The 11,783-nt window shown below is 35.0% G+C and overlaps 2 protein-coding genes across 6 annotated transcripts in view; both read right to left on the bottom strand.

Moving 5' to 3' along the window:
- The window catches only part of LOC125849096 (MLO-like protein 10), a 30,915-nt gene that overhangs the window by 10,026 nt on the left and 9,106 nt on the right, over window positions 1-11,783 (bottom strand). The gene's annotated exons all lie outside the window — the stretch shown is intronic.
- Window positions 2,213-5,580, bottom strand: LOC125849100 (uncharacterized). Its single transcript, XM_049529117.1, has 6 exons — window positions 4,417-5,580; window positions 4,198-4,327; window positions 3,972-4,098; window positions 3,697-3,769; window positions 3,409-3,604; window positions 2,213-2,632 (listed from the first exon to the last, which is right to left on the bottom strand). The coding sequence occupies exons 3-6, from the start codon at window positions 4,084-4,086 to the stop codon at window positions 2,588-2,590; spliced, it is 429 nt and encodes a 142-aa protein (XP_049385074.1). The 5' UTR covers window positions 4,087-4,098; window positions 4,198-4,327; window positions 4,417-5,580; the 3' UTR covers window positions 2,213-2,587.

Consider the following 11,783-nt stretch of genomic DNA (forward strand, 5'->3'; position numbering starts at 1 on the left):
CTAAAAAGGAATTAAATAAAGCTTGATCGTCAGCAGGGAAACACGTTTTTGCAACTTCACACAATCCACAATAATTATTTTTCTAGTAATATAACAGGTCAAATTAAAATTTCATTTTTTGTTCTTTTGTTTTTGACACAAATTGAAAGAATTGGTCAAAGTTTAATTTCTTTTTGAAGACATCAAATACGAGACAAAAGATTATGAAATGTTCAATTCATAATAGACGCATGCCAAAAATTATCTTAGGAATTTGGTCGAATTTGGTCGATTCACATATGTTTAGTAAAATTCGAGGTGACAAATGCACGATTTGAAATAAGACGGACTCAATCAATTTGAGTTAATAAATAGATCATTAATTACCCAACATGTTGAGTATGCATGTTCATCATCAATTTCAACGTAGGCCTTTATTTTCGTACATATGTATGCTAAGTTCATGTTAATAGTAGTGACTTAAAAGCTAAGCAAAGAATATAAGTCAGTTAGGATTAGTAACTAACTGGTAGTTAAGTTAGTTATGCCTTACTAGTTTGTTACAAGCTTACAACTATTGTGTATAAATAGAGATATGTACATATTGAATAGAAGGTGAAGCAATAATAAGAATGAAAGTATAGAGTGTTTAACTCTAGCAAGATACATCTTCTTTAAAGATTACTTCATCTTCTTCCTGATCTTTATTACTTCTTCTTACTCTCATTGTTTTTCTTCTTCTTCTTCTCTCTAATTCTAAACTTCATAAAACTACAGTTCACTTAGCCCAACCCAATTTCTTTTGTTTTCATTTTCTGCAAATTTGACTTGTTTGGCTATTTTCAGCTTTTAGTTGAACTTGTTGGAATCACAAGTACAAGACATACTGAATAAGAAAATAAGCTATGAGGAGGTGACTGTGAAGATCGCAAACCTGATATACTCACGAGAGCTTTTTGACACTAGGATACGGCTGATCTAAGTCGCTTTGCTGCACGTTCTAGGTTGATTTCAAGCCAATGTAATCCATGCCATGCCTCAGAGGAACTCCTACTCCACGAACCTAACTTGGCAATCTGCTCATGCAGAGCACCCAAGTTGACAAGAGGGACAGTAGTCGCCCGCCCATGAGCACACTAATAAACGAAAACATGGAATTCTCTCTTAAACAGACCATCAAATGCAGTTCCACTCACTTGAAAACACAATGAGGTTTTGCTTCAACTTCCTCAACAATGAGAGAACATTCTCAAGGCAACAATGCATCTCCAAACATGACATGACATTTAAGCAAGATTTCACATGAGAAAGATTTAGAGTTAAATGAAGGAGTGAAATACGAGAGCTAGTTAGTGTCTATGGATTAACCTGTTGACTAAATTCTAACAGATCCACAACAGTTAGATTAACGCCCAAAATACAGGGAACCTGTATTATCAAGAAAACAATCATTTTCTTATGAAACATTTACAAGAGAATCTTGTTAGCTAGTGGAGTATATTTCCTAAAATGTGAATGACGTCATGAATAGTTTTCCAAATTAACTCGGAAGCTTGAAACTCAAGCTTCAAAGCCTTGTAATTCAAAAAGAGAGAACCTCTAGCATTGTCTTGTTATTGATGGTATTAGAACAAAAAAGCTCTTCCCTTATAAGTTACAATTCATGATTCACTTGCTATAATCAACCCAATTAAAACATAAAATGGACCTTAAGAGACAATGGGCACAAATGACACGTGAAAGCCTTAAACCCTCAAAAATCCTTCTTGTTTTCAACAAGATGGAGCACAGAATTGATATAAACTGTGCTATTGATACCTCAGAATAAAATAACTAGTCTAAGAAGAAGTGTTTTTCATGCTTTGTTTTCCACATTTAGACAGACATACATCCTTCAGAGGGAGGAATATGAATGTTGAAGAGAATAAGCTATAAAATGTAGTAAAAGGTTTGAGAATGTAGGTGAGCAACTAATCCTGTATTAACAACTACAATCAGTACTACAATACCTTACCCTTCTTAGCTTAGGCTGATTTGCAAATGGTTTACATGTACTTAACTTTTTGAGTGTATAATATGACAGAGACAAGTATTAGAGAGTGTTACCGCAAGAAGTGTGACAGATGTTGGCTGCTTGTGAATCAGAATGAGGTTTGACTTCAATGACTGTTGCGATTTAGTGCAATGGAATTTCTGGTAAATGGCAATTTTATCAAATTCCATAGACTTTGTGTGATGAAAAATCTAAACAAAGATCGTAACTTACCTGGTAAATGATCTTGAAGCTTAATAATATATGTTGCAGATCCAACCCCTGTTTTGAATTTGGTCAGCATAGTTGTGTAGTAATTGGTAACCAAATTTTGGCATGACCAGCAAAAGCATGCTCAAAGACTCAAAATCAATGTTACTTATCATAAAGAGTTTCAAGACGTCACCACAAGACTCAAAATCAATGCTACCTTTTATCAAAATAAACGTACCAATCCTTGTTCAGAATCAAGATAGGTTGTTGTCCTCATTTTTTCAGATAGGACCTGATAATTCAGTAAGTTACAGACTCCAAGTTTAAATGACACTTCATTGAGTTTTTAGACAATCATTACCTTCACGTGCAGTTCATCCAAACGAATATTCGGTCATCTGCAGCATGCTGTAATACATGACAATGAGTGTAATGTTCAACAAAGATAAATGCTAGAATCAAATAAAAGATCATAATCCTTGACTATGTAAAAAGGGCCAACATTTATTTAGACATAGGCCTCAGTTTCTACACAAGAATATACTCCGCCAGACAGTCACAAAGTGATGAAACAAAAGATAAATCACCCTATATCACTCTTCTTTACTTAGTAATATCACAAAATTGCAATACCAGAGAGTAAGACAGTATTTGGTTAAAGTATTAGTTATGCAGTTATAATAATGTAAAAACTGTTATGTGGTAAATAAAAGTGTGGAGATTATTACGCGGTGAATAATAAATGAGTAATGCTACGCAGGGACTATCTACATTAAAGGGAATTTTTGCCTGTAAATACTCTTATATCCATGCATTGTGGAACAATGTGTTTTTATTCCATAATTTATTCCACATAAAATAATACATAGATTCTTGCACAAGTCATGACGATATTAATAATGAAAAGCTAAATACCGCCAACCAAATGCTGCATTAGTTATGTCAAGCTTATATTTTCTTATGCGGCTAACTGAGTGCTACATAGTTATGTAGATATTACCTTCTGTTACGCAGCCAAGAAAGGTTATACTATTTAAGTGGAAGTTTATGCTGAGATTTAACTTTGTTAATGAGGCCAACCAAACAATTCCTAAGAGAAACAATCGTTTAAAGTAAATGCAATATAAGGAAATTCATGAGAAACCAAGAACGGCCATAAATTGACAATGCAAAGGCCAGAAAACCTGATCAATTATAGCAAGTGTTGTGCCTGCCACAATCGGAATAAACTTCTTATCAACCCGTCGGAGAACTTTGGCACCCTCCAAGCAGTTTTTTATCAATGGTATCAGAAACCAATGAATCACCAACAAAATGCGAACCAGAAGTGACATCGAGTATAGTATCCTGATTCTTAAGATTCTTTGTTCTAGTACTGCTCTGCATCTCATATGGAAAAGTAAAAGTCCATCATCTTAACAAAATAGAGAAGAAGTCGCAAAAACAACCAAGATATAGCTAAGGTACTCAACTGTAATCTCTGGAAAGGTAGTCCCTCCATTTTATCCCAGAATCTAAGAAACTGAGTTTTTTGTGGTGCAAATACTGAAAATTCTATTACAAGATCAGAACACAAGCCAGATGGAATTTGAAAGAGACTATGCGGCGTAGGAGACTTAGAAAGAGACATTGTGATCTCTAATGCTTTCATGATTAATTAGAATGCAGTCTAAGATAGTCTTGAAAATTCGGTGAAAGAAATGAAGCTAATTAACTGAAACATGCACTAGAAAAATTTAGCTCTTACTCAGATCAGGAACACATGACAGGAATGGTTTATCTTCTTTTGACTCCCCATCGCGGGTACTTGTGCACCGCCCTTGAGTTTGTAATTTGCTATTCCAGATGTTAACAAGTTTCATTTTCACACTTGACTGAAGAGAGAAACATCAGGTCTTGTGAGTTGCTAACATATTTGATTGAGATAATATCAGAAAGATACCTAACCCTCCCAAGAAATTTGATAACATTACCTTTCATCAGAGAATGCACCGTCACCACAACTTGGGGTGGAAGATTGATCACATTGATGGGATGACTGCTATAGAAGCTCCAAGCAGATAGCTTCTGCAGAATGATGCAGTCTCCTTACCGCTCTGATTTCTGCATGATGGAAAAGAACATTAATTAGTGGCACACATTTTCTGTCATCATTGATTATTAACACAAACAAGCACCCAAGGACAAGTTACATGGCATTAGTGGCACATCATGAACAGTCTTAATATTGTCCTGCTGCCTTCCTCGAGATTCACTCTTGGCAAAGAACTTCTTCTTGCCTTGGTAAAATGGAGGAGCTGAATGGATTCTTCTACTCTTCTTCTACCTTATAAGATCATCTGTTTTTCCTCGATTTCCAGCATCAATCCCATTTATGCGAGTCCCCATCCACCCTCTAAAGGAGAGCATAACTCGTGGTATCAAATAATTCTTAAGATTCTCTTCACCATGAGAATACTTCTGTGTGAAATCATATTTATCATAATAGATGATAAACATCCCATGGTTCAAGTCCCCCAATACTGGCCATATCTTCTCTAGAAAGAGCATGAAAATTGAGATCAAACTTTGCAGGATTTGAGAACGAGCCGTTCTCTTTTTCCAAATTATTTATGGCAGGGACCGAGAGATTATGTTCCATGTTTCCAAAATTGTATGTGACAACAACTTCATATTAAACAGAAGTTTCAATCCCATTTTCAGCGATGTAAGGATTAAAATCCTGAAACCTGGTCCAGAGCAAAGGATATGGTGGCAGAGGAGATGGTTCTGAACTAAAAGATAGCAGGCCAGAACCATAATTTTCAGTCTGTTTATCCAAATCCATAAGATGATCGTCTTCATCCAGAATGTCCTTGCCTGGAAAATTTTGACCTCCGCAATGACTTGCTCTGAGTTTTGCACCTGGAGAAGTTCTCAAAATATATTTCCTCGACTCTAGGAGACCCCTTTGATTTAAGACCTGGTTAACATCATCAGCTACTTCAAATTCAAAACTATAATCATCTTCAAGGTGATTTTGTTTATTTCTGTAGTTACATTTTCAAACTCAATATCTTCATCACTAGCAAAAGATGATCCAACATGAATCAGCCTTCTGTACAATGAACAGCTCCGCATAAATGGTTTCCTTCTCTCATGCATCACATTTGAACCGTCATCAAGTTCAAGAGACTCCCTAAATGAGAGGCATCCTCTGTTGATCTGCCAGCTATAATTGTTTAAGACTCCTCCCATCCGGAACCTAACAGGCAGTCTGATTAATAACTGGAGCAAGCTGAAGTACTGAATTTGTTATCCACGAAATCATCCTCTGTAGGTAAAAATATTAGATGAAAGGGGGTGCACAAAGCTTCTGGATTTCATTCTACAACTATGATGTGGGACTCTAACCCACTGCAAAAGTAATCCGAAACCATAGTAAAAACTTGTTAGAGCAACTTCCAAGTAATTCAGATACAGATGTTACTCCTTAATTTATCAATTCAATGTCAACAAGACAGCATACCATAAGATATCAAAATTCACAGGTAGCCTTAAACAGAATTATCTGTTGTACCACATTTTGTCTACAATCATCAATTCCAAGGTACAAATACTTGCCGTCCAGTAAACACTGCCAAGAACAAAGACCACGTAAGTAGGTTTATACCTATCCTAATGGATACTACCAAATAAAACTCAAAAATACTTTACCTTCAAAACCTTACTAAATCCATTTGGCCTCCCGTGAGTTTTAGTAACAACTACCAACAAAAAATTGCCAGAAATAGAGCTCAGAGCCTCTCTTTTAAAGCCGAAGCTTGCTGGGAAAGCATGCATATCGTCTGAATGGCTGTATTTTGATGTCGATGGTGTAAAGGAAGAATAAGAAACCATGCTTAATAAAGAGAAGGACAGGGTGCCAATTCTACAAGTACCATTAATAACCAACTAGTCACCAGAAGAGATTCATGATAAGCACATTAAAATAGCTTTATCAGATCAACACAATCAGTATCAATGGTGCAAACAAAGGGAGTTAAATGCTGCACATAATTTCTGGCAAGTTGATTGCACATTGATAACATGGAGCAAAAATGAACAAGTGACATGTTTTTCTTTTTTGGTGGCGATAAGTCAAGCCACACCTCTCTTAACTTACATTCAAACAAAAGATCATAATCCTCGACTATGTAAAAAGGGACGCACATTTATTTTAACACAGGCCTCAGTCTCTACATAAGAATATACTCCACCAGACAGTCACAAAGTGATGGCTATATCACTATCCTTTTCTTCAGTAATATCACAAAATTGCAATACAAAATAGTTAAGACATTATTTGGTTAAAGTATTGGTCATGCAGGGAATGTTTATGCAGTAATAATAATGTAAAATCTGTTATTCGGTAAATAATAATGTGGGGATTCTAGCAGTGAATAATCATTCAGTGAAGCTATGCAGGGACTATCTACATTAAAGCTAATTTTTGCCTGTAAATACTCATATCCTTGCATTGTTGACACATTTTTCTTATTCCATATTCTATCCCACATAAAATAATACATAGATTCTCACATAAGTTATTGGGATATTAATAGTGAACAGTTAAATACCGCAAACCAAACGCTACATTAGTGATGTCGAGCTAATTTCTTCTAATGCGGATAACTGAGTGATACATAGTTATAGATATTACTTTTTCCTACACAGCCAGCAAATATTATATTATTTATGCAGAAGTTTATGCTGAGATTTATATTTGCTAACTAGTCCAACCAAACGATACCAAAGAGAAATAATTTTTTAAAGTAAATGCATTATAAAGAAATTCATGAAAAATCAAGAATGGACATAATTGACTATGCAAAGGCCAGAGCAGACCTTATCAATATAGCAAGCGTTGTGTTCGCCACAATCCGAACAAACTTCTTATGTTGAATTTGGCACCCTCCAGGCAGTTTTTATCAATAGTATTAGGAACCAATGAATCACCAACAAAATGCAAGACGCCAGAAGTGACATTGAGTATAGTATCCTGATTCTTAGGATTTAGGATTTTCTGTTCCAGTATCCGTCTGCATCTCATATTAGAAAAGGTCAAAGTCCATCATCTTAACAAAATAGAGAAGAAGTCACAAAAACATTTTCAGATATAGCTAAGGTACTCAACTGTAATCTCTGGATGGAAGTATCTCCATTTTCTCATCGAATCTAAGAAACTTAAAGTTTTTGTTGGCGCAAATTTTGAAAATTTGAATAAAAAATGTAAGGCATGACAATTCTATTCGGAACAATAGCAAGATGGAATTAGAAAAAGACTATGCGGCCTCTGATGCTTTCATGGTTATTAAGAATGAGGTCTAAGAAAATTTTGAAAAGTGAGTGAAAGAAATTAAGCTAACTAACAGAAACAAGCAATAGAAAAAGTCAGCTCTTATTCAGGTGAGGAACAAATGGCAGGATTGGTTAACCTTCTTTTGACTCCCCATTGCAGGTACTGTGCACCCCCTTGAGTTTTTAATTTGCTATTCCAGATGTTGAACAGTTTCATTTGCACACTTGACCTGAAGAGAGAAACATCAGGTTATGTTAGTTACTAACATATTTGAGATAATATCAGAAAGAGACCTACCCTCCCTACAAATTTGATAACATTAGCTTTCATCAGAGAATACACTGTCACCACAACTTTGGGTGGAAGATTGATCGCACTGATGGGACGACACCTGTGGAAGCTCTGAGCAGATAGCTTTTGCAGAATGCTACAGTCTCCTTAAAGCTCTAGTTTCTGCAGAGTGGAAAAGAACATTAATTAGTCGCACACACTTCCTGACATCATTGATTATTAACACATACAAGCACTCAAGGGCAAATTACATTGCATGAGTGGCACATCATGAACTGTCTTGATATTATTATTTCCTGTTGTCATTCTTGAAGACTCGTTTGTGGCAAAGAACTTCTTCCCTGAGGAGCTGAATGACTACTTCTACTCTTCTTCTTCCCTATAAACTCATCTGTTTTACCTAAATTTCCAGCATGAATCCATTTATGCGAGTCCCATCCACCCTAGAGGAGAGCATAGCTGTGGTATCAAATAGTAATTATTAAGATTTTCTTCACTATGAGAATGTATATGTGACCAAGCATCATCATCATATAATATAATTCAGAAAGACCTGAACTAACAGCTGATCAAGTCCCCTACATTGTCGGACTGTCCATACCCTCTTTAGAACAAGCACTAAAATTGACAGCATTGGCCTGTTCAGTTTTGCAGCCAAAAGAATCTAGAAATGCGGTTTTGAATTCTTCTCCCATAACAAAAGGGAGATTATCTTGTTCTTCAGGAACAGCTCTGAAGGAAGGGCCTTGCCTGTCAGGGGGTCCTCTATAATACTTTGAAATCTTATACAATTAGTAATAAATAATGATGTGTAGCCAGTTTTAACATATCAATTTCACCCATATTAAAGTTTCAAAAAAGTGATAAGGTATTTTGAATTTTTTTTAACAGAAAATAGCCCAAACCAATTCTCTCAAAACAAACACGATTCAATAAAAACAAATCCAAAGACCCACATTCGTTTCCCAACCCAGAAACAAATTAAAACATAAATCCCAACAAAATATCTCATTTTAAATTCCTCAGAGGTATTTGAAGGCTTCCAAAGTTGAGTCATATAAAGTTTATCTTGGACAGTTTAGGTTCAACAAAAACAGCGGATATATCTGAGATCTACGTTGCTTCTCAATGTTAGAAGCACTGTCAAAACACATAGCTATGTTATCAAGTAATTTATGTATTGGTCTTTTGGAAAAAAAAAATCTAGAATTGATATTTGCATTACCAAGGCCAAGGAAAACAAAAACACCATAAAAAAGCATCCGATATAGTAAATATTAACCAAAGATTAGGTTTCTGTTTCTTTTGTCAGGACAACATACTGAAATAAGTGGATAAAGAAATACTAAAGGACCTGCAAATTAATCAGTGGTTGTTAGGGAAACAAAGCGTAGAAAATGATTGATTTAGGGTTTAGGGTTTTGATCGGACAGCAGGAGTTAAGAATACCAACAGCTTCTTGATTTTTTCTTATAAAAATTGATCATGACTTCTTGAATTCCATTATGCAAAATCGAGTTCTTGAATTCCAACATGAGTTCTTGAATTTTCCTTGAAGAAAATCAAGATAATGGGAAGAGCAGTAAAACACCCATAGATAGATTTTCTGATTTTACTATGGGAAGCCAACAAGTTCTTGATCGGACATAGTCACTTGAACTGTACCAACAAGTTCAATGAACTTAACGCAAATCCGAGAAATTTCATTCTTTAATGGAAGAATATTAGATAAGATTTTCCGATAGCCGGTAGCGTAGAAATTCCGGCGGTCGGTGTATTGATGGGGTGAGTTCTAAAATACGCACTGGGTTCTCTCTTTTATAGTTTTCGAATTAGTTAATACACGCGGCTAAAAAAAAACGCGGAAAAAATACAAAATATGTATATTTTTTTTATGTAAATCTTTATTCTAGTACTTGTGTTTTTATATTTTTACTATTTAACAAGAAGAAACTATTCAATGTGAAGTTTGTTATCATCGTATAAAACTAATATTATTTAATTTGTTATATGTTTATAAATCGATTCAAAATATGAAATTTATATTTCAATTTTTTATAGTAAATTATAACATATAAGATTATAAATTAATATTTTATACATATTAAATTTAAAAAATTACATATTGAAAGATACATCTATATCTAAGAGAACATAATCTCATTTAAACTTTTTAAAAATATTTAATATTATTTTATTTAACTTAAACTAGTAAAATAGATGGTCCTTCACATCTAAAGGAGAGATTTCACCTTAACTTTTTTCTATTTTTTTCTTCATTTCCTCCTCAACATTTATAATTTCTATTTGCACCTCCTTAGCACCGCTCTCGTTACAAAGAGACCCAATAACAATAAAGAGAAGAGAAGAAGAAAAAAATAGAGAAAGCAAAGTAAAGGAAGAAAAAGAGAAGATTATTTTGTGCTTTAATGGAGTAATGAAGTGAGTGATATATAGCGAGGGAAGCAACTTTAATTTTTTTAATATGCCAGCATGCATGACTCAGCACATAATCACACACTATTAGAAAGGTGATTTTTCCTCCCAATGTATTAAAAATGTGATTACATGTAACTGTTAAAAGAATCAAGTATTATGCATTAAATTTAATACTCAAGGTTAACTTCAAAATAACTACAACAAAATTAATATAGGATTAGAACAATAGCAAGACGGAATTAGAAAAGACTGTGTGGCAAGTAATGCTTTCATGGTTATTAAGAATGTAGTCTAAGAAAATCTTGAAAAGTGGGTGAAAGAAATTAAGCTAATTAGCTGAAACAAGTGATGTGCCACGAAATCGTGGCACATTTGATGCTTAATAACTATGAACTAATATTGGAATTAAGTGAAATTTTGGATAATTTGATGGGTTTGTTAAATGCGTAAGCAGAATCTGCGTTGTATAGAAAAGTGGAAAAAGAAGCAGAACTGATGTTGACCAAGTGAAGTTTATGGCCAACTTCACAGACCATGAACTTTATTACGGTCCGTGGTTGAGCTCGTGAAAGTGAGGCAATGTTGGGCCTTGAGAAGATGAAGAGCAGGAATAACCAAGTGAAGACCACAGAGGGTTCTACGGGTTGTAGTCCTCACCACGGGCCGTGGTACCTGTGAAGCTGAACAAGTGTGAAATCAAGGAAGAGTTGAAAGAAGGTTGAAACCTAAGTGAAGACCACGGGTGACTTCACTGGCCATGGTCCTCACTACGGACCGTGATAGCTCTCGTGGTGCATTTTCCAGTGACCAAGTTTGAAGACGCACTATCGGGAAGCTCCAAGGCAAGACCACAGAGGGGTTCATGGACCGTGAAGCCCTTGACGGATCATGGTAGTAGTCGTGAAAAGGCCCGACAACTCAGTCCTAATTTGATTAGGACTCATTTTAAACAGTCTATTTTGAATTACTTTAAGTCATTTTTAAACATTATTCACATCTTACGTTTGACGACTAAGAAATACGATATTACTCTTAGCTTTTGATTTTGGGATTTCGATTATTGTTATCAGTTGGAAGTTCGGATACAAATTATCAGATTATCAAAGTGATTGTTGATTTGCTAATTATTTTCGTAAGTATTTCTTAACATGTTTTCATTCTTAATACTGATTGTTTACGTGAAAGCATGAGTGACGAAATACCACGACTGGGGTTGTGAGATCCATGACGAAATTCTAGTTACGATTTCGTAAAACGAGTAAAGGGCAGTCTGTGTTTACATTCTGTAGTTTTTAGCTTTTGATATCATTGTAATCTAGTGAGTGCACGCATTAGATGAGCCTGTATCTGGTATTTGTTCGAGAGAAAAATACCACTTAGGAAAAAGCTGAACTAAATTATCAAATTGGAGTTAAAGCTTGAGTTTGAGAGAAAAGATCTTTAACACCATATCATTTTAAGCGATGGTCAATGTTAGTAACACTCTAGGGTCGAGAGAATATGAGTGAT

The sequence above is a fragment of the Solanum stenotomum genome, chromosome 12, assembly GCF_019186545.1.
Source record: "Solanum stenotomum isolate F172 chromosome 12, ASM1918654v1, whole genome shotgun sequence".
Classification (NCBI taxonomy): Eukaryota; Viridiplantae; Streptophyta; class Magnoliopsida; order Solanales; family Solanaceae; genus Solanum; species Solanum stenotomum.